This window comes from Bombus vancouverensis, chromosome 3, assembly GCF_051014615.1.
Source record: "Bombus vancouverensis nearcticus chromosome 3, iyBomVanc1_principal, whole genome shotgun sequence".
Classification (NCBI taxonomy): Eukaryota; Metazoa; Arthropoda; class Insecta; order Hymenoptera; family Apidae; genus Bombus; species Bombus vancouverensis.
Window position 1 is genome coordinate 12694851 of NC_134913.1, and position 23311 is coordinate 12718161.

The 23311-nt window shown below is 29.8% G+C and overlaps 5 protein-coding genes and 1 long non-coding RNA gene across 10 annotated transcripts; 3 read left to right on the forward strand and 3 right to left on the reverse strand.

The window, feature by feature from the left end:
* The first annotated feature begins 729 nt into the window (after positions 1-729).
* Positions 730-3648, forward strand: Tektin-C (Tektin C). Its single transcript, XM_033329199.2, has 6 exons — positions 730-867; positions 1111-1401; positions 1506-1778; positions 1868-2090; positions 2629-2847; positions 2930-3648. Exons 1-6 carry the CDS (start codon positions 782-784, stop codon positions 3065-3067), a joined length of 1230 nt encoding a protein of 409 aa, XP_033185090.1. The 5' UTR covers positions 730-781; the 3' UTR covers positions 3068-3648.
* Positions 751-3732, reverse strand: LOC143305184 (uncharacterized). The gene is made up of 3 exons (XR_013061933.1): positions 3633-3732; positions 1105-1228; positions 751-889 (listed from the first exon to the last, which is right to left on the reverse strand). It is a non-coding gene; the product is annotated as an uncharacterized LOC143305184 (long non-coding RNA).
* Positions 3733-3957: 225 nt separating this feature from the next.
* LOC117154303 (F-box only protein 21) lies at positions 3958-7697 on the forward strand. Its single transcript, XM_033329193.2, has 9 exons — positions 3958-4324; positions 4693-4965; positions 5036-5471; positions 5560-5690; positions 5999-6149; positions 6234-6443; positions 6506-6601; positions 6687-6915; positions 6995-7697. The coding sequence occupies exons 1-9, from the start codon at positions 4158-4160 to the stop codon at positions 7183-7185; spliced, it is 1884 nt and encodes a 627-aa protein (XP_033185084.1). The 5' UTR covers positions 3958-4157; the 3' UTR covers positions 7186-7697.
* Positions 7698-7818: 121 nt separating this feature from the next.
* On the reverse strand, positions 7819-13675 carry LOC117154301 (uncharacterized). 4 transcript variants are annotated; one of them, XR_013061930.1, is made up of 17 exons: positions 13326-13674; positions 12730-12995; positions 12426-12636; positions 12035-12351; positions 11739-11948; positions 11503-11682; positions 11318-11432; positions 11059-11249; positions 10627-10969; positions 10422-10536; positions 9771-9873; positions 9233-9693; positions 8919-9111; positions 8665-8840; positions 8524-8596; positions 8238-8420; positions 7819-8057 (listed from the first exon to the last, which is right to left on the reverse strand). XR_013061930.1 is itself a non-coding variant. In XM_033329188.2 (16 exons), the coding sequence occupies exons 1-16, from the start codon at positions 13392-13394 to the stop codon at positions 8396-8398; spliced, it is 3045 nt and encodes a 1014-aa protein (XP_033185079.1). In that variant the 5' UTR covers positions 13395-13675; the 3' UTR covers positions 7819-8395. The 4 variants fall into 4 exon arrangements, 2 of the variants coding, with proteins under 2 accessions (XP_033185079.1, XP_076484187.1); XR_004463750.2 differs by having other exon boundaries at positions 7819-8062; XM_033329188.2 differs by having other exon boundaries at positions 7819-8420; positions 10627-10966; positions 13326-13675.
* A 1317-nt stretch (positions 13676-14992) lies between these two features.
* LOC117153976 (lys-63-specific deubiquitinase BRCC36) lies at positions 14993-16850 on the forward strand. Of its 2 annotated transcripts, none has more exons than XM_033328524.2 (7): positions 14993-15082; positions 15494-15661; positions 15744-15948; positions 16034-16122; positions 16191-16292; positions 16451-16553; positions 16630-16850. In XM_033328524.2, the coding sequence occupies exons 2-7, from the start codon at positions 15548-15550 to the stop codon at positions 16770-16772; spliced, it is 756 nt and encodes a 251-aa protein (XP_033184415.1). In that variant the 5' UTR covers positions 14993-15082; positions 15494-15547; the 3' UTR covers positions 16773-16850. The 2 variants fall into 2 exon arrangements, with proteins under 2 accessions (XP_033184415.1, XP_033184413.1); XM_033328522.2 differs by having other exon boundaries at positions 14999-15369.
* Positions 16851-17033: 183 nt separating this feature from the next.
* On the reverse strand, positions 17034-22293 carry ksr (kinase suppressor of ras). Its single transcript, XM_033328521.2, has 16 exons — positions 21946-22293; positions 21259-21402; positions 21018-21165; positions 20664-20927; positions 20448-20601; positions 20186-20364; positions 19849-20112; positions 19627-19766; positions 19119-19242; positions 18848-19059; positions 18591-18767; positions 18046-18231; positions 17830-17963; positions 17621-17758; positions 17422-17551; positions 17034-17304 (listed from the first exon to the last, which is right to left on the reverse strand). Exons 1-16 carry the CDS (start codon positions 22096-22098, stop codon positions 17152-17154), a joined length of 2700 nt encoding a protein of 899 aa, XP_033184412.2. The 5' UTR covers positions 22099-22293; the 3' UTR covers positions 17034-17151.
* Between the last annotated feature and the right edge of the window lie 1018 nt (positions 22294-23311).

Below are 23311 nucleotides of genomic sequence, written 5' to 3' on the forward strand. Positions count from 1 at the left end.
AAACAACTAATGAATTGGAATAAAGAGTTGTATTACCTTCAAAATATTCGAATAACTACTTTACTTTGAATATTTTGTACATGTATGTATATATATATATATATATACAATTACAATATACAATTATATACATACATATATACAATATACAATAATTATATACAATACATATATACAATTAATAATTATATGCATGTACATAAATTTAAATATTCCCAGCATATAATTTATATAAGTTATATTTAAATTATCTTTTAGTAAATAATTATCTTCAGTGGATAATAAATTATTACTAATAAAAATGAAAATCATGATTAGAATAAATAGAAACACTGTATATACATTTTTTTAATTAATTGGAATTTTACAGATTTCTCCGTTTCACCGTTAGATATCCATAGCTTTCAATTCTTAGCGATCCCTACCGTATCAACTGTGAGACAGAGTAAATTTATTGTGATACCTTAAGAGTCAATATATGTGAGCGCTAGGTTTATATTTAAATCATTTGCTCTTTTTTTAATTTCTTTATAAATAATCTATTTAATGATTAATATAGAGTATATGATTTATTTCGCTACAGGCAATGTCTTATGCTTAGTATATAATTTCCTCATTGCGAATGAATTAAAATAAACCATTTCTTAATAGGTTAAATGTTTCCATGGAAACCATCCTTACGCTGATTCATCCATATATAGATCAAACCTGTGAACCCGCCTCTTTAAAAGAGCGTTGATCCTTCAGAAGCACAACAGTATTTTCAAAATTGGAAAATACAATGCCGAACAAACAACCGCCTGAAATAGCTCCACCGCCTCCATTGAAATTTAGTTTGCATCAATGGCATCTAAATAATCGCCACAGGTACGAGTATTTAATTTCAATTCTATAAACAAGAAGTTATATGCTTTATATTTATATAATACTCCAAAATACTAACTATTTGAAATTAAAAAACATTATATAATTAATAAATTATTAATAAAAGAATTATATAATTATATTATTATAATTATAGAATTACAGAATTTTAGAATTATAGAATTTAAATTATAAAATTAAGAATATTTACATAAATATAGAAATTATCTATAAAATTACGATTAGGTATCGATGTTCTGAAGCACAGCAGGAACTAGCAGATCGGCTACTTAACGAATCTCAGCGTGTTTGCGAATTAAGCTCCGAGAAAGTACGAAACAATAAAGATGAAACAGATCACAGGCTGAAAGAAAAAATCGAGGACATCGAGTTTCGTAAAAGAGAACTGCTGCGTATAAGGAAGGAAGTTCTCCTTGAAATCGATGCTTTGTCAATATACAAGGAGCGTATCATGGATGCTCTGTCATCCGTGAGGAAAAACGCTTTTGTCATTTGCGAAAAATGCCTCATTTTTAGGTTCGATATACAAAACTAAAAAGAAAACTGTAACCATTTCATATAGGTTTAACTTTTTATAAAAATAGGATATCTGTTAAATTGTACTATTATTTCAATTATAGAGAGCATAGATTAGGAATTGATTTAGTTCACGACGATATAGAAAAAGAATTATTAAAAGAATGTGAAGTGATCAAAGGCGTCGAAAGTTTATTAGTTCGGACTCTGGAACAAACGCAGGAACAAATACGTCGTCTTAAAGCGACGCTTTATTACATGGATCACGAGCTCGAGGATAAAGAAAATAATTTGCGCATTGATAAGCACAACTTGACTTTGAAGGAGACCAATTTAAATTTAAGTATTTATCATGGTACATCGCGACTTGATCCATCGCAAGTATCACTTTAGCTCTCTTATTTTTCCTTATTTCAGTGTTTTCTTAAGTTTACCTAACTTTTAACATTTATTTTTATATATTAAGAACGATAGAGTTGAACGAATGGGAAATGCAGACTAATAACAATATCGTTAGCGCTTCGAAAGAGGTAAATAGCGCTAGACCATTGCGCTGTTATATCGATACAATTATAAAGCAAGTGATCAATGATCTAAATGATCAGAAAAATGCTACTGATGAGGCTTTTAGGCGGCGCATCGAAGAAACGAAAGAAGCGAAAATAAAATTAGAATTACAACACGCTGAGGTACATGGAAACAATCATTAATGTTTAATTAGAGATTCTTAAAATTTCTGCCACTATGTAGCGTGTCCTAAGGTTTAAAGCCAAACTTTGTTAGTGTATAGGTATAATCAAGCAACAAATGTTATATAAATATATGCCATTTAAAGTTTATTAAAAAGTTATAATAAAAATAAAAAAACAGTAACAGACTTGTGGTTACTATATTATAAGACAGAAATAGGTTAAAGAATCAATATATGTAATCATTAGCTATCAATATTCCATTTCAACAAACAAAATTTATAAAAAGTTCGATATAATATCTTAGAAAGCTCATTTCCATTTTGATGAACTATGCTTACACAACACTTTTTACTTGATTATGCTCATAGAATACACTGCATTTTTAGTTTAACCATTGGACCACGAAATATCTTGACATGCATTTGTATGTAAGCATATATAATTTGTTAATTATGCATGAATATTCATTGCATTTTCTAGTTTAAATATGAATCATTGAATAAAAACGTTACATGTATGTATGTACACGAAACAGATCATGCGACAAGCAGCGGAAATGAAGGATAATATTACACGCATTGAGAAATCAATCGCGGAGAAGGAAAGTTTTTTAGCTTTGGCGCATACGAGACTCGGTAATCGTTGTCAAAGGCCAGGATTAGAACTTACACGAGATCTAGTGGAAATTAATCTTGTAAAGGAAGTATATGATTTACGTGAGATTGTGTCGAAACTACAAGCAACTATATTCGAGGTTTATAGTTCATACGTTTTATAGTTTATCATTCTGTTGTTTAATCAGCTTATTATAAATGATAATACAATTATTGTTTCAGTCTCAGGCATCGTTGCGTTATTTACTCAAAACACAAATTCAAATTGAGGAAGATATCAATGTTAAAATAAACACGTTAAAAATCGATGAGGTCGACTGCATGACTCTTCGTCAAAGCATGGATTATCACACATATTAAATTAATTCGAGCATCGATTGAATCCATAAAAATTTTTATGTAATAAAATGCAAAAAAAGAAGTGGCGGTATTTATTATAAATAGACTGCAGGTTTTTATGTATTTATAGAAAATTTAAGAACGAGATAATACACTGAATGCGAGTAATATGCAAAAACATATAAAACTGTCAAGTACAAACATAAATCAAATAATTTTCTACATAAATTCCATTTTTTCAAACTTTCTTCATAAAAATATGAATTTGGATAAATATTCACAGTCTATTTATAAAGTTGAAGCAATCACTTATTTAAAAAACTCGTTATTTCTTAGAAAACTCGAATTCTATTTAATAAGTCTTCGTACATAGAAAGTTCTCTTATGTGTCACAATATATACTACTTTTAGAATTTAATTGTATTTGAGATTGTGTAGTGCTGATTTTCGGTAAATAAGTAAAAATGCATGCATCAGTATGTGTTGATGATTCCCCTGCATACAAGCGCGGTGCGAGTAAGATATGAAGGCTGCATGGAGGGTTAAAAAAAAGACGTACATATGTGAGAATAAAAGATATACATACATCTGTTACTAGAAAACTGTTGATATTCATACAATTTTTACGAATATAACTAAAGAAGTGGAATCTAAATATTTTACACTAGATATTTTATATATTTCTGCATACTATGTTATAAATTTTTACATATATAAATTTCTCATTAATATTCGCAGTTTGTTTATTAGTTTATAAACCGTGTATTTTAATACAGAGCTACTATTGGAAGTTCTTGTATTAGTTTAGAAAAGAATGTTGTTCCTATTGGTTAATACTCGTGACTCGTGCAATACTGACTGGCCGACTATTGCCATTACCGCGGTGGTAGTATTTTATCTGTAAGCAGCGGTATTAGTAAGAATTTTCCTCCTTGTCCACGTTTCTTTATGAAGGTGTCAATTTGAGTGTTCTCGAGTGTAGAAAACTTCTGTCGTTAAGCTAATGTAATGGCAGACATATATTGGGAATGTGTTTCGTTCAATTTGTTGATGATATTTTACGTATAGGAGATTTAGTTTAATCACACGTTAGAAAAGGAAATTATAAGAAATGTCAAGTGACGCAATAATCGTATTACCTGGGGAGGTAATTGTGCACATTTTGGAAGATGAACGACTTAGCTTTTCAGATATCGTTCATTTCAGTTTGAGCTGCAGGAGTTTGTACAAAATTGTCAATGAAAATAATAAACTTTGGAAGACAAAATTTTTTCAAAGGTATATCGCTATTTTTCAAAGTTATTATTGTTCAAATAAAAATTGAGTGAATTACATACGTCCTTTGTGTCCTTTGAACGATTATGACTTTACTTATTTTGAATAGATCAAATAAATTATTTTTGTACTAGCAAACCAGAAACGCAAATTATTATTTAAAAGTTCGAGATATAAATTCTTATTTATGTACTATTTATAAGTATAGATTGTAAACACTATAAATACAGAATGTCCCAGTTAGAAATATTTTCTTTGATTGTTACAAGATAAAATCTTTTCTGAACATAATTTAAACAACTTTTCAACTGATCTTATTTAAAACATTCGATATTATTTTTATTATCAATAATATTATTTTTTAATAACAGATGGCCACATTTGAGAGAAATATATCAAACAAATAATGAGTTGGATCATCGAATGATAAATTGGAAGGAGGAAATAAAGAGTAGCTTGAGTAGTAGAATAAAATTGCTTTCTCTTTTATCTTCTATGTCCAGTAAACATTATAGAATGCAAGAATTATCTAATTCGGAATTTAAAGAGTTTGATCCTTTATTTTGTCCAGAAGAAGGTGCTCATCCTTTAGCTTATTATTTTCTGGTAGATGAACTTATTAACTTAATCAAACATCCTGCTATGTAAGTATATGAATATAAGGTATTTTTGTCTTAGAATTCTGGGTAATGATGTTATTATAAACTTTTTCAGAGTCAGCAATTTAACACATAGGTATTATGCTCTTAAAATTGTTCGATATTTGAAACAAACCCATTTGAAGGATGAATGGAAAAAATTTCTATCTTTACCACCAAAACAACAGACCTTAGAACGTGGTGCAACTATTGTGGCACAATGGAGTCAACCAGAAAGACATGTGTCATATATTGCAATATCATCAACATTAGATACTATTGCAGAACAAACTAAAGAGCTGCTCAGAGAACAATATCCAAATCATACTATATTTTCAATTCCAACTGAAAAATTTAACTTTTGGAAAAATAATATTATTGGTGACAACCAGTGGGATGTTACAGAAACGAGACAACTAACAGATGCATTATGCGAAGTATTATTTAAAAGGTTAGGATTCTATGGAAACAGTGAAATGTATTATTCATCGGAAAATTCATTCATAGATCGTGTAAGTTATGAATATTATAAAAAGTAGAAAAGGTAACATGTAACTTCATATTATAAAATAAATGTAATATTTACAACTTTTCATCTAGGTTTTGGAACGTAGACGGGGAATTCCTATAACTTTAGCAATAGTATTTGAAAGTGTTGCTCGAAGACTTGGCATACACTGTGAACCTGTTAGTTTCCCATCTCATTTTTTGCTACGTTGGAAAGAAACATAGTAAGTTTACAAATAATATGGGTACAATTAATATAATTATACATATTTCAGAACTCGTATAGGGTTAAGTTGAGTTAAGTTAATTTATATTAAGTTTTAAGTTTTAGTTGTAATGGTTTATATGTTAGAAATAAGACTTATATATATCTACACACATACAGTGGTATATAGATGAAGAATAAACAAATAAAATAATAATATATATTTCAGATTTATATGAATCTGATAATCTTAATGCAATAAGCATTTGATTTTTTATTTTATCTATACTATATTTTTTTTAGATATTATTACATGTTTTATTTTAGTGGACCACAATTTAAGGATACGGAAAATTTTTATATTGATGTTTTCAATGGTGGTCAATTTCTAACTAAGAGGAATTGTCCTCGAATTGGTGGTGTTTCAAGATGTCCAGTAGAAAAATATAATATTCACGAGGCGGCAACTCCTATAGAGGTTTATACATTTTCTTTGACCTGAAAATTTTTTCTTTCTGTTGTTCTTTGAATATTTAATATGTACAGTAATACTTCTTAACAGGTAGTAACAAGAATGGCAAATAATTTGGAAATAGCTGCTAGGCAACATACTCATATAAACGGTAGAATTGCAAGGTTACGTTCTGCTCTTGAACTCCAATACATGATACAACCCAATGACGCAAATACGATTTTACAACTAGGTCGAATATATATCTCACAATTCATGGACTTAAGTGAATTAGTGAAGAAATTAGAAAACATACCAGAGGTATTTTATGAAATTAATATCTGTTACGAAAAATTAGTTTTCATTTACATAAGAAATTTTAGGATTTAGAGTTAATATCAAGAGGACAGGCAAATCTAATATTACAGACGTTTAATGTCCATATTTTCCAATCATATCAGAAGCAGTTAGAATCTAAAGTAAGATCATCAATAATATATGTCAAGATTTTCAAATAATATCAGCTTATTACAAAAATGTATAAGTTGCATGTATTTTATTCAGGAAGAAGTAGAGCCAAAAAGAAGAGATCCAAACGTAAAATATGCGATAGGGTTGATAATGAAACATAAAATACATGGATACATGTGTGTAATAACAGGATGGGACACCTGTTGTACAGCGACTACAGAATGGATGAATGAAATGAACGTAGGTGGATTAGTGGATGGTCCAGGTCAACCATTTTATAACATATTTGTTGATGATGGGTCATGCCATTATGTGGCACAAGGTAATATATTACTTATTATTCACTTATAAAGAAAAAAAAACAGAATATATTTAAATAATACATATGAATTTATTATTAGAAAATTTAGAGTTGGCTTCTAATCCAGGATGGATACATCATCACGCAATTGGCAGGTACTTTTATAAATTCAGTGGTGCTCATTATATACCAAATGAAGAGAAAGCAAGAGAATATCCAGAAGATGAAAAAATTTGCAATGAATTACTTGTTACATACATGCAAAATGGAATGATATACAGTACCACTTAACAATCTATTTTCCTTAGCTCTAATACAAGATAATAGTAAGATAAAACAAATATCTTTTTCTTATTGCATATTCCACATATAATACTAAAAAAGGTAATATTTTCATTAAAAAATTTTAATAAAAAACAATCATTTTTATTTGCTGTATGGTCCATTATTGAGTTTCTTTACTTTAAATAACTTTTGATATGCCTAAATAATTTTGGATAAGTCTCGTAAATAGACGAAAATAAAGAACAATACATATAAAAGATTTTGTAAAGCATACAAAATATTTGTACACACTATTGTATATCTTAATCACTGTTTTATGTATACTATTAACAGCTTAGATAAAGTAATAATGTATAAGCATCCTGAAAACATTAAGCTACTTCTAACTCTCGACCCCATTCATATGTGATATAGATGTGTACGAATGTATTTGTTATATGTGATGAGTAAGAAGTGGTTTGTGTTTTAATGACATTTTATTATGTAAATGTAATAAACGCCAAAGCTTGAACTGCAAACAGTAATTAACTTATACTTTTTATACATAAGTCTCTAACGTGTCGACACAATAAGACTCTTTTTTTACGTACTTATAGTAAGATTTAAGTACATAATAGGTAGAATAATAACGGATATATAATTAGTTATATTCTTTATTTTATTCCACTGTCATGGGCTGTGCTCGCTTTATGTATAATCACAAGCAGTCACATAAAAATAATATAAAATTTGTTCTCATAATACTTGTAACACCATAACCATCTGCAGAGATAAACGTATTGAGTATTTTGACTATACAATATATTAATATTGGAGCCTAAGTTTACTTAGATTTGGATATATTTTATATACATAGCATATTTTTTTATATATACCTTCTAAACTGAAAAAAATGGGTTTTGTATTACTAATGTTCGACTACGGTTTAAAGAAGTTGTTTTACAGCAAATACTGAATCACTCTTATATAATCGTGAATATACATGCAATATCTTATACTTTTTAATAGTATTTGGCACCTGCTGCAAAATATTGATTTTAATAAAGTATTTCACTTACCACATCAAAATATTGAAATATCAGGTCTCCAAATCTTACTGTTCTTACTATCGTTCTATTACTTTTAATAATATTAGTTAACATAACGTTTAGATAAATAAAAAAAATCACAGAACATTTGTAATGTTAGGTGTCACAGATGCAATTCAAAGCGAATTTCACGAGTTAGTTTCTTCTAACGATCTGTAACAATAATAATATCATTTTATGTTTTTAAATATACTATATTTATAAAATTAAGAAGTACAAGTAATATTTTATTAACAAAATAGTAAATTGTATTTACTTCTCCGCGGTACATTTATTGGAAGAATCATTAGAAGATGCTGGCATGGTAGTCTCTAAAACATTCTTCTGACCTGAAGTAAAATCATCTTAATGATTTAATATTCATTTAATATCATTATATATAAATGATTATACTAACCGTGTTTGTGTTGATACAGCGCTGGTGCCCAGCTGTAATTGTTGGGACTCGGTATAGAATCTGTTACTGCATTGCTTGTGGACGATAATGGAACATCATGTCCTAATGAAAGTGCAGTAGATTTGATAGTGGTAGTGACACAACCATTAGATTTTCCCTCTAACGGAATATTTTTCCTATTAATAGTTTTAAGGTATTAAAAAATGCAATTTTGTTAAATATCATCTTTTAAAATAATTAGAAATGATAGATACCTTAATTTATTGAAACAACTGGCAGTATCCTTTTGAAACATCGAAGACAATTGAATGGTCTCCAGCAATTGTTCGAATTCAAATATTTTGTTATTTTCATTATTTATAATATTAACGTTAGCAGACGATGACGGTGAAGATTGTCGTCGCGATAATAAATGCTTCGACATAATTTTATTGCTATCCAATAATACTGAAACAGTATGTATTTCAAATGATTATATATGTATATATAAATAAAGACATAAATTGTGAATAAATGTATAACATATTTTACTGTATGTATAACATATTGTATAACATATTTTACTTACCATTTGGCACTATCAAATCAGATCTGGATGTTTCTACCTCGTGATTAATTTTATTAGCGACAGATATATTTGGAAGTTCTTTTTCACAGTCTATTGAATTTGAGCGAGTTGCAGGTTCAGATCTTGTCTGACTTCCGCAAGCAATTAATCCGGAAACTTCTTGCTGACAGATATTAGATAATTGACTTAATTTTGGTCTACCACTGCACATCATTTGTGGCTGGCATAGATGCGAGGAACACGTGGAACGTTTGTCAGTAAATTGATCATTAGACGTTGAGTCATGTTCTGGTTGTAAAGGATTGGAATTATGGTGTTGTAAAGCTGCTAAAGACGTTCTTGAATCACAGTTATCATCTACATGTTGATTAAAGCATAGTGAACTCCAAGCAGAATTTCGATCTTGTATTTTGAATAGCTGCAACATAATCTCATCTTCCAAACTATCATTCCCGCCTAATCTGTAATGGCAAATTAAACTGTTAAAAATTATTTTGTAAAGCATAATTATAGCTATACTTGAACTTCAATAACATACCTCCGAATATCTCCTGTACCCTCTCGATTACTCTGCTGCTTTGTACGTTGCTTATTCTGAATCCACGGTGTCAATGATTCTGCAACTTCTACATCGTTTTCTCCTGCAAACATAATCATATTAAAAATATCTTTTTATTAATAAATATAAAGAGAAACATATATAACTATGTATCGCAATTGATAGAAGTTATAAAGCAAAATCCATTAGATTTATGAATAAATTAAGATCAAGTTTCTGTAACTTGAACTAACATAATACGTATACAGGAATATTTATTTTTTGTTATAGAATCAAACATAAAGGGACGGAGAATAATTAAAAAAGAAAAAGACGGAGAATTTCCTATGCAACTGCTTGAAAGTGATTGGGAGTATGGGGAGTAGGATTCTCTTTCACAAAATCTTCGTCTGGTTTCTCATTCGTGGGTTTTTCATTTTCGACACCTTTATCTAACTTGCTTTCCCATTGTCTGTGTCTCTGCATATCATCTACAGAACCTCTGTTTGAACTTGTACCTAGTTCAGTACATTAGTACATTATATTGCAATGTTATATGATGTAAAATAATATAAGAAATCAAGCTTGCTTGAATAATCTGATATTACAAATTATGGATATCACGTTTAGTAGAATGGTATCAATGTATACCTGACATTGTTTCATCATCTACATCATTCTCGTCATTAGAATTGTCATCCAGAAGGGTTAGATGTGGTTCATTATGTTCGCATTCATCCAAATATATATCATGTTCACTTAATTCCTATATATAAATATTAATAGTCAATTTAAATAGTATATAAATTCAATATAAATTAAATTATTCAAAAATTTGTTAATTTCAATATCTTACTCCACTATCACTACTGCTGCTACTAGACAGGAGATTTAGTTGTTGTTGATTAAGCACTGTCGGCGAAGAATATGAAGGAGGTGGAGAGTGAGTACTCGTAGCTGGACAATCTCCTACAGAACTATCGTTTGTACTATGCATACCAGGCGGTTCAGCTTCAACAACGCTTAAGTTATTTATTCTGTGTTGTTTTAAGCTTGTTTTGGACGAAATAGAAGATAACGTTGAAGAGGAACCAAGAGCACGCATATTTGAAGGTTCTCCCAATTCACACAAGGGCAATAATTGATCTGATAAAATACCACTGTTACCTCCACCAGGCAAAACGTTTTGTACTGATCTACTATATAAACAACATAAAATTGTTCAGGTCTTAAAACATTGTTTCTCACAACTTTGAAGATGTCAATTAGAAGGAAGATATTAATTTACCTTGTAGATGTGCCATTTTGATATGTTTCAGCTGAACGTGTAGAATTGGAATTAAGTAATGGATCACCAACAGCTTGTGACTGTTGCTGCATCATTATAGATGTCACATTTGATGTTGACCCACACAATGTTGCTCCACTAGGTACTCTGGTTGCAGCCATAGCATTTCGCGATATTTCAATTGCTAATCTCTACAAACAAGTGTATGTGATGAGGTATGTACAAATATACAATTGAATATTTCAAAGCTGCATAGTACCTCTTTCAATTCATTAATTTGAGTGGCATATTGATTCTGGACTGTAAGTAATTGACTGATATACCATTGTTGATCTCTGCAACGCTGATAGAATGTTGGTGGACGTACTTGAAACCTGTTATTGATTTTTATGTTATAATTACACAGTATTGTGACAAAGAAGAAATATCACATATTTAACTTACCGTAATATAAGAGTATCCAATTCAGTATTTAAATAACCCTCGGTTGCAAGTAAATCTAATCTGAAAAATCTATTGTAGCCCCAGCATTCACCGATTTCGAAATCAGAAGCAAATTCTCGAACGATGTTCTTACTTGTATCTCGAGATCCTTGATGAATCATTTCAACTCGATATTCATACCTGGAAAAATAATTTTTGACTAAAACGTAATTAAAAATAAAATTATCTTTACGTACTTCGATGTTTCCGGTAAACCTGCGCTTAGTTCTAGAAAAACAGATAAATAATTTCCGCGTACAACACCATTTCCATCAGGATATACTTTTAACCTCCAGCATAATCCATTCACGTGTAAGGGCGCAGAATATACTGGATCTGCTTTTAACTGCAATTGTGTAAAATTTTGCATTGCAAATGTAGCACTATCATATCCCGGAACGATTTCGCTAAAATAGTAAACTATTATTAAACATTGATATTTTCTTGACATTGGTCTTACATTGCATAGAAGCATAAAGAATAAATATGAAACCTATGAAAATCAGCTGGAACAGGAGCAGTAACAAAACTTGTCATCGGTTTCTTTCGTACTTGATGTATCATCCGCGAAAGATCTGTACTTTTAATTATAAGTTCGGAACGAGTACAAGTGTGCAATTGATGTTCTACTTCTTGCAATAAAGCTTCTAGCTGTTCTGTTTCTAATGTCAAAGAATTCTTTTGACCCATTAATGTTAACAATTTAGCTTTTAACTGAGAATCTAAACGTGCTATCATCAATTCAACTGCATTTCTAATTTCTCTAACTCTTTCATCTTTTGCAGCTCTTACAGATTCAACATTTCGTTCCTAGTAAAACATTAAATATAAAATAACACTTTGATTTTATAATATTCAATATACTGGATGAAATTTACACATACCACTTCTTGAACAAGACTTATTAACTCCATCAATCTTCTCTTTAATTGACCTACTTCTGCCTTTATTTGTGTAACATGTTGATCATAAACTTCTTCTAATGGCTTGAAAGTATGTCCTGAATGGGTACCACCCCAAAGAGCACATTGATGACATATGCATCTACGACAAGTCCAGCAATAAACAGACAATTTTTCACGATGCACAGTACACCTGTTTAAAAAATACATAGTTATTACTATATAATAATATATAGTTATTAATTACTAAACTAACAAAGAACTATAAGCCTAAAATTACAAATACCTGTCTCTATTGGAATCATCATGCCTAGAGTTTGAAATACCAACAGCTTGAAGTGTATCAAGCTGCTGTGTTACTTCTTCAACCCATCTACAATTAACTAATTCGTGTAAAAGCAAGGAAGCTCTACAATGAGGACATTGTGAACGTTGTTCTGTCAACCACCTCCTGATACACGTATAACAACATAATTTACTGCAATGGGGACAAAGATGTGCATCTGTCAATTTTTCCATACAAATGAAACACCTGAAGACTTCTGCCAATGTCTAAAATATAAATTCAAATTTATAATTAGCACATATTGGATGCTGAACACTTACTATTAAAATTACATTACTATAATATGCATGTAATCTTTAATATAATATGTGCATATATAGAATAATTACTATATATATAAGATTTTCAGATGTACAATAATGATTCTTTCTAAGTGTATGAATTGAAATATGAAATTTTATTGAATTAAAATTTTATTTCATTGTTTGTGTAATATTATTGGATGAAAGATTGAATAATAAAAATTATGGACTTATAGTGCATATTGTTAAAAGCAGTTATGAAAATTTGGAGTATTTCATTGCAAATTTACGAACCTCGACACTGTGGTCATCCGAGTTTTTCGAATTAATTGATGTTTCCCTACTAGCCATTCTATCAGTCATTTATTAATAAAAAATTAATTGAATGTTATTGATCGTTGCATGTATCGTCAGCTCTGAAAGTTAGGCACATTTCCGACATTTCATCTTTGCAAACTTATATTTGCTCAACTGTATAACCGATTTAACGAAACGTTATTTCCGTGAAATGTGTTCATTATTAATCATTATAACTTAATAATTATCAAACGTACACGAAATGCTACTCCAGGTACTCTTAAAAATTTGACGAAAATTGTTGAATATTAAGTTGTTATGAATCGTAATTCGCCTTGAAGTAAAGTAATCTATAGCAAGCAGTGCAGGAAACATTTAATCCCGTTAATTTAATTTATTTTTAAATTCTTTAAAACGAGTATATGATATTTTATTCAATAGCTTTTTATAATTCGATTCTGTAAAATGATTATATAAAATAAAATACGAGCACGTAGAGAATTACATATATGTCTATTGTGTATAGTCCTTTTTTAAAAGTAAACTGTTCTTCAATTTAAATTTCAATATATTGTTAATATTAAGAGAAAAATAAAAAATTAAGATTTATAAAAAATAAAGACTATTCTTACCAATATTTATAGATATAATAATAAATATTGTTAATAATATGCTACAATTTTTAATGAGCATTAGGTAAAATGCACAGGGTGTTCTGCCTAAGTAGACTTTAAATACCATTTGTTCTTGATGAATCAAACAAATTTCAAGGAAAAACATTATTTATTTTAAAAAGATAAGTATAATGGCGCAAAAATTGTTTTTCAAATCATATTTCTTAAAATATCAAGATTCTTATTTTTTTAAATTGATGTTTAATTAAAACGTATTAGGATATTTCAATTTGGAAATGATCTATTTAAAAAATATTTTAATTTCAAAAAATCTAACGTATGAAAGATAAAGAAGACAATACTTTTAATACCTGAAAATAATACTCCTGCATTTATATTTTTCTTATCTTCCATAAGTTTCACAAAATTAAAATTAAAATACCTTTCAAACTAATTCTTCTCAAATACAAGTACTTACTTTTAATATACTTCTTTTATAGAGAATGAAAAGAACGTCAATTGGTATATATTGATATATACAAAGACATATAGTTCAATTAAAAAAATAGGAATTTTGGAATCTTCGAAAATCCCCCATTTAAAAAAAGAAAGAAAGAATTATTGATATGATACGCTACAGTCCCCTTTGTAACATTATAAACAAAATTTTTTCCGTATGTCTACAAATTACAGAAATATTTAAAATGCAGAAGTTAGGCGGAACTTGTATAATCAATGTATTTGAATTACCATTTATAATTAACGAGTGAAATATTTTTTAATGTTCTATTCTTTTACGATTGATCTCTCTTATTAAAATAATTTTATCTTGTTCATTTAAAAAGAAAGATGTAATATTTTGTAATAAAATAACTTCTACAATTATAACTTTTTCACTCGTTTTAAATCTTTTATATACTTTCAGTTTAGCAAATTTCATCGATTTTAAAATATACATATGTATATGATATATATTTCCACGTGGTATACATGCATATTTACTTTTCATATGTACAGATTATATTTATTGGAAAAGAAATGTCGTTTAACGCCACCTACCTTGGTTGTCACATTTTCCAAATGCGAAAGGGGATTCCACTTAGAGTAATAAGTGCACATCGATGCATAATTAGTGACAAAGTTTAGTTTGAACATTTTAATATTTCACGAAATATAATTTGCATAATAATATATAAAAGTTTAAAAAATACGAGAATTTAAACAATATTGTTATTTCCGTTCCGAAGATTTGCATAAATATATATATGCGTGTAATTCGTATGCAAACTTTAGTGATTTTCAACATTAATAAAACAATAATTATTTCATAAGTTTGTTAAACGGAATAATTGAAAGTATAAACATTGGAATAACAATATGAATGATAATTGGTTTTAAGTTTGTTTTTATTTTAAATAGTATTAAAGGTTACTTTTTCTTTTTTGTTTATAAAGTTTATATTTTTAAATATAAAAGAATGATTATACTATTTACCTTTGGTTACTAATATAAAAGTTAATCTTTCAAATCTCATGTTTAATATGATTACAGGCTCTCCATTTATAAAAAACATTGAGAATAATAATTAAGTTTAAGATTTGCACAATGTCTGCATTTACATTGTCAAAAGTAGAATTACAGACTGACGTATACATGGTATGCTTACAACATGCCCTATCGACAGAAAGCTTTGAAGTAATGGGTCTATTAATGGGGGATGTATGTTCATGAGTATATATATTTATATAATTTGTTATATATGTAAAAAAATATATATTGCTTCATTAATAATTCATGTTAGACAGTACGTGATGTTGCAAAAATCATAGCTGTCATTATTTTACGACGTCTGGACAAAAAGAAAGACAGGGTAGAAATTTCAGCTGAACAATTGTTGAAAGCTGTTACTGAAGCAGAACGCTTAAGTGAAGAATTGAAACGTCCTGTGCGTGTTCTTGGATGGTATCATTCTCATCCTCACATCACAGTTTATCCATCACATCTTGGTCAGTATAGAAATTATTTTATATTGTTATGAGAACAGATTATAATTACAAAAGAATCATTTTCATGTAACGAATACTTTCCCAGATATTAGAACTCAAACAAATTACCAAACAATGGATCATGGTTTTGTGGGTTTAATATTTTCAGTATTTTCAGAGAGTAAAGAAACTAAGGTAAACAATAAATAAATAATCTTAATGCTGTGTTACATTTTCAGTTTGTTAAATAAAATATTTTTTAGGAACAAGAGATTTCTTTAATTTGTTTCCAATCTCACAATGAGAAAGTAATAGAGATTCCATTAGAAATTGTTCATACACCAATATCAAATACATGTTTAAAAGTAAGTTTTCAAATAATACGGATTTGGTTACTTTTGGTCTACAAGTAAATTTCAATTATAATTTAATTTTTATATATTTTTCAGACGAATACAGATTTGGTTATTTTTAATTTATAAGTAAATTTCAATTATAATTTAATCTTTATATATTTTTTTAGACAATGACAGATTTGCTAAAACTTTTGGTACAAGAAGAAGATGAGATGGCAGAAACATTTAAAGATCATCAGGATATTCTTGCCAACATATACAATAATGCTGGTTAGTTTATTTATTTTATAGTATGAAGAAGTTCTATTTGTTATAAAGAGAAAATTAATTGAGTTATTAATTACAGTGAGAACTCGAACATTGGTTCACATAACAGATATAATTACTAAGCCTTTGGTGCTAATGTTTAAGAAAAGGATAGCTTTAAATAAATTACGCGCTGCGTATCTTCGAAGGCAACTACAAGAACTACAAAAAATGTGTAACTGATGAAAGTTTTTGTTGTGGTTAAATACAATGTTTCTCAATCTTTTTGTGTGTTATAATATACCATATAAGTACATTAAATTCAGTATTTTTTTTATTTTATAACAATGAATTCCCGCTTAATTTTCGTAATATTTATTGTTATGAAAGATGAAACGATGTTTTGTATACAAACTGTGATGTTACTTAAGAAATAAAATATCATTAATTTTTTTTCATGCTTATTTTAATGACGTTTGTTAGCCTAAATGAGAGGTAAACGAATGAATCTTTCAGTGATTATTTTTATTTTACCTTTCACGAACAAAGATCTGGCAATACTTGCACAGTTCTATATTTACACTACGAGAACAACAGTGTATTTAAATAGACTTAAATGTATTCAAAACACGGATTCTGCAGAACGAGAAAGATGTATAGGGTGAGAAGGACTACGTGCTAACCTTTTGCGAGGCAGCTTTTCCAAAGTAGTTAACAATTTTGCAAAATCGGGCCGATTTTCTGCATGATATGACCAGCAAAGCATTAGGATGTCCTATGAAATATATAAATAAATCAATAAGAAATAAGAAAAAGACTTATGAATTTTCAGGGAAGCTTGAAAATAAATTAATTAGAACTTTATAAAGTAATATTTGAATATGCTTTGTACCTTTACATCACGCGAAGCTTGCAAATTAGCTAAGGTTTGCTTCATTCCTTTACCAACTTGCCAAATGATAGCTTCTGGAGGTTGTCCTTTAAATGGCCATTCTCCACATAAAAGCTCATACCACACGGTCCTATAGTAATTTTTTAATGAAACGGATAATATTTTTAAATTGCAGTTTATGTCATCTTTTTGCACTAACCCAAATGCATAAACGTCGGTAGCTTCTGTAAAGGGTAATTCTTCCTGATCCCAATTCTGTTGCGGTCTCAATCGTCGAACAATTTCAGGAGCTAAATAACATAACCAGCCAGGTGGTATACTCAGTGCATTTCCTTTTCTGTTTATCAAAAAAAATCGATAAATATAAAATCACATTTCACGCGATATAAAACTAAGTAAAGAACTTACCTGTTTACATAACAAAGTTTCGTAACGCTGAACAAACCGAAATCTGTAATTACAACTTTTCCGTTTTCTAAAAATATGTTTTTACTTTTGAGATCTTTATGAATTATACCACGAGCATGAAGATATCCCATTCCCTAAATAATGAAGGACATATTAAAGATTATTAAAGTAATTAAACTTTCATACTAAAAAATTCATATAATATTCTTTATGTACCTGAGAAATCTGTTGAGCGATGATAGTGGTTTTGTTCATATTAAATTTATCTTTACGTAAATGAATGTGAGTGTAAAGAGTCATGCCTTTGCTCATACTAGTCACTATCGCCAAGCGCGGAGGCTTCATGCAAGCTCCCATAAATAAAACTAGATTTTCGTGCCTAGTTTTTCGGAATGTAGCCACCTATAATTTCAATAATGCATATCAATTAATTCCAGTAAGTAGTATTAAAATAATTCTATATTAAAATATAATTTCATAATAGATTTTTCAATATTTATGTTTACGAGTATTTGTACAATGAAACCATTTGTACATAGAACAAAAATTTAATTAGAGATAATAGTTCATTATATCTTTAATCACATACTACAATTAATCAATCAGTTCATGTTATATATAAGCAAATACATAAGCGTTAGAGTAAGCTGTCTTTCTCGTAAAATACCTTATATGAAATTTTACAATTAACAGAACTGCACTATACCATATTAATAGAAGCATTCGAATTACGATATTTTTTTATTATGACATTTATTTACCTCCAATTTGAATGCTTCCAGTGTTTTGTCATCGTGTAAATAGTAGTCCATATTTAAAACTTTAATTGCAACATTACCATGCCAATAGCCCCTGTACACTGTACCAAATCTTCCAATACCTATAGGTTCCCCAATTTTTAATTCATCATAAGGAATGTCCCATTCTCGCATAGATAACTGTAATAAAAATCATCAATTCCCAGTCCAAACTGATTTAGAATATAATAATGTTGCAAAAATATATTGGCATTACATACACTATTCTGTCGTGGCCAACGACTATCTCCTGGTTCTCCATCCGAGACTTGAGAATCTTGCGAATCAACTCTAACCGGTGTTCGCTCGGAATCTGTGCTAACACTACCAGATCCAGAAACACTCACAGTTCTTTCACTATCACTTGACATGGTTGTACCTTCGAGTCGATGAGTCTCTAATGTAACACCTCCTTTCTCATTGAGCACAACATCTACAAGTAAGGTATCATAAATTTGCCATCTATTGCAATGAATATTATGAAGTAATTACCTGGAAAATGAAACTGTTGTTTGGCAGGTGCCTGTGGGGTTTGGCTAGTATTGGCAGGTAGCAAAGCTGGACTAGAAGGCGTTGAGCTGTTACAGCTCGAGGTATTTGAACTAGAATCCGCGCCCTAAAAAAAAGAAAGAAAAAAATTAAAATTATATCATTAACCTTTTAACCTACAATATCGTGTGAGAGACGTGGTACGTTGATCGGGCCAAACATAAACAACACGTGTGAGAGGTGGTACGTCGACGTTATTGATTTATTATTCATTTCAAGATAATAAATATATCTTGTTCAATGATCAATTGATAGTAATTATTTATCAAACATCTTGTAAAAAAAATTAGTTGTACCTTACACATGTATTTACATATTAAAAGACATGTGGGATTTGCACAACTTCAAACGCTCAGCCAAACCATAAAATAGCTCGACGTGTGTCCGACCTTGTTGTTGTTTATGGCACGCGATATTGGAACTTAAATCGTAAGGCAAGAGGTTAACATACCTGAAAAGGTATATTCATAGAAGAATGTGGATGCGATCGTTTTCGATCCCTTCGATTTAAAGAGCTCAATAAATTTGAATTATGATGATTGGGAGATGTTATACCAGGCTTGCTTAATATTGGAGAAACATTTACCATACCTAAAAATTAAAATTTACAAAACATTCTGAAGAGGAATTTGTAAGAAACGATAAAATTAAATTGAAAAAGACATATATATACCGTCGCCTTGTACGCTTCTTTTAAACTCGTCAAAGAGTTCCTGAGGTAGGCCACAAGAAGGTGGTACTTTGGATTCGCAATCTCGATGACATTTGTATTTACATTCTTTGCATTTCAAACCTGTGCCTATAAACATCTGCTTATCGCAGTAGTCGCAGGTTGTCATCATTTTAAACGTTTTGGTAAAGCGGTGGGCAATTATATGGCCCATTCCCCGGGTTACAGTCGGAGTACGCGGTGACTTTGGCACTTGGAGACTTGTTACTACCATAAATAAAAACAATTTCTAATATTCATTTAACAACATAAAATTTCTAAAATGAAGGATTATATTTACCTGTTCCCTTAAAACTGTTATCATCACTTTCAGCACTAGAATAAGGTGGTGACTTAACAGGACTATTACTATTTAGCAAGAGATTTTCCCCTGTAATGTCTGCATTACTACTGCAAGATCCTGATTCTGTAGGCAAACGATTTCTTCTCCCGGCAGAACCAACAGAATCATTTCCACAACTGTGAAGATAATACAAGGGTACTTAATATAACTTTCCTTTAAAAAAGGAAAAGGACCATGTTACTAAAAATGTAATTATTACCTTGAAGCTGTATCTCCATTTTCAAGACGGTTTGCTAATTGTGATTCATGAGACTTTGACTTAGTTAAAGGAAACACTTCTGGTTGTGATATTGTATTTTGTAAACCTATTTGATGTTTTTTGCAAGGAGGTGGAGTTGTTGGAAATTTAATTCCTGTTTGGAAAAAAGAACATTTTTTACAACTGTATAAATTAGAAAAAATAAGAAACACTTACCACGTCCTGGCCTTTGTAAAAGAGGTGTGGAAGGAGGACTAGTTGAAGATAAGGATGTAACGGAAGAAGCTTGTGCTAATATATCACTGTTAAGATTGTTGTTATTATTATGATATGGAATGCTGTCTTCTGAAGGAACAGAGCACCTTGTCGTACGTGATCTTGCTGGCCTAGGAGATGCTCCAGTACGTAAATGAGGTCTATCCCAAGAATCCCAATATAAATTCATATCACTGTTATCCATATCTCCTTTTAGGAGAACGTCTAAATAAAGTGTTATATAAAATATGTATATATATCTCAATATATATTTATAATAATAATTTTATTAAATATAATCAAATAAATCATTACCCGTATATCGACGAAGATTGTGCAATGCTCTACACAGTCTACGTAATTCTTCCTCATGTTTAATAGTAGTTTCTCCCAACATAGTACCTAACTCATGCTCAGATTTTTCTTGAAGAGCTTCAAGTGAGTTAGCTTTAGAACAAATCATCTAAAATTTGTTAATGATGTAGAAATAAAAAAAAATCTCAATAACTATTTAAATAAGAATAAGAATCTCATGTTTCTAAAAATTTATTTGTACCTGAATAGATTCTTGAGTAAGACCCACTACTCTTAACCATTGCTGCAAGGATGGATATTGTTCCATTTCTGCAGACAATGATTCTTCTGAAGCCATTCTGGCTTTGGTTACAAGTTGCTTTGAATATAATTTGATAAGTTTTCCCTAAAACATATTACATTCATATAAATAACAAAAAACAAATAAAAGAACATACAATTTGCATCTCCTTTAATAGTAAATTAAATAACTTCATTACAATTTTGGTTTAATTTTATGATTACCAAAAATGCTTCTTAATCATTGATTTTTAAGTCATGAACTATTTAAAAATCCTTCTTATTATGGAGTGGTTAAAAGATTGATTTAAAAAAAATCAGACAAATCTTTTCAACAACTCGAAAGACATCCTACTCTAAAATATATAAAGCACAATTCCTTAATTTGTATTAAAATCATTACCAGTAAAGAATACATAGTAAAAAAAAGTAGCAGAAGATTACTTTCAAAGGGAAAAAGCTTTAGAAATATTCATTATGATAAATCGTCAGCAGACACATAAATACAAATTTCAAGACGATAAAGAAATATATTTGCAACTTGTTGACAATCAGAAAGCAACCCTTCGCGAGGTCAAGGCAACCGTGCTGAATGTAATAAAGGATAAATTAGGGAAGGATTGAAAGGATCGCGCACTCTTCAAGGTACCTCAAGCGTTCGAATTTCCTGTTGAGTCAGTTCTGCGCTGGTGGAACATTGAGTCCTCAAGCCTTCAAGTCGATCAGCGGAGATGTCAATCATGGATTGAACGACAACTAAGGTTCGACCATCTTCTAGCTCCAACTCTTCATCGTCCGCCATCCCGCGCCACGATGACGGCCCCGATGTTTTGTTGAACGGGAGGCCGATTTCCTATTTCACAGGCATAATTTCGTTTCGCACGAGGCTCCTATCGGTCGCGGATTTATTACTGACTCTCCGTGTAACCAAACCACTTATCAACATTGACAACCATCTTGGCCGCCTATCGGTGACGTCAATCGGTGCCCGACAATCCGGGATCTCAGTGCTCAGTGCGTTCATTCGAGCGACATCCAAGCATTCCTAAAGTCGCTTTTCTCGATTGCACAGGGTGTCACAAAATATATGGAGGATTATTTATAGGATGGGCTTTAGATATCAAAACGATAAAAAAACATAGAACAAGAAATGAAGGTTGTTCTTTGAGTTATAAAGAATTTTACATAGATACATTATATTAAAAATATAAAATACTTATCTCTCTATCTCATTTACATACTTGATATCTTTTACTCTAAGACTGCTTCTTGATCTTTTGTCTACCACGGATTCCCTTTAAATAATCTTTTGTTGCTATGCATACCCAAGATTTAACTCAAAATTTTAATCCATAATGTGTTTGACATATGTATATTTGAAACATTCAATCAATTGCTCATTAACAAGATTTAGATTTAAAGAAGAGAGGTTTATTATAAATAAATACACATCCTATTAAATATTTTTTATTCGGATAATAAAATAATAACTTGCGTGTGTGAGGACTTCGCGGGCTTTGCGACACCAGGGAGTCCATGGATCACAAGTTAAATTTCCGAACTGAAATAAATGACGACATAGGATAAGTATGGATAGAATTTTGGCTGTTATATTAGAGTGAAATATCAATTATAATGCTATTATAATTGAAGGCTACAAGGGAAGGGCACAATATATCACATTTTTTATTTTTACAAAAGGACAGTTTTAATATTCAATATGTTGTCGATTCCATATAACTAAAATTATCCTTTTTTTTGACTTTGAAATTCTTTATAATTTTAAAAATATTGCTTGTTGTGATATTAAAACATTGGTAGTTTTAACAATTATTTTTCGTCCTTTTTAATAAAATTTCGTCAACTTATAAACTATTTTTAAAAGACCCATTTCTATCTTTGAATTCCACTTGCAATGTCATGTTAAAATACTTTTTATACCAAGCGTACTATAACTAAAATACATTTTAAAAATGCGTAATAAACCTAAGAAGTTTTGTATAAAATCACGACGA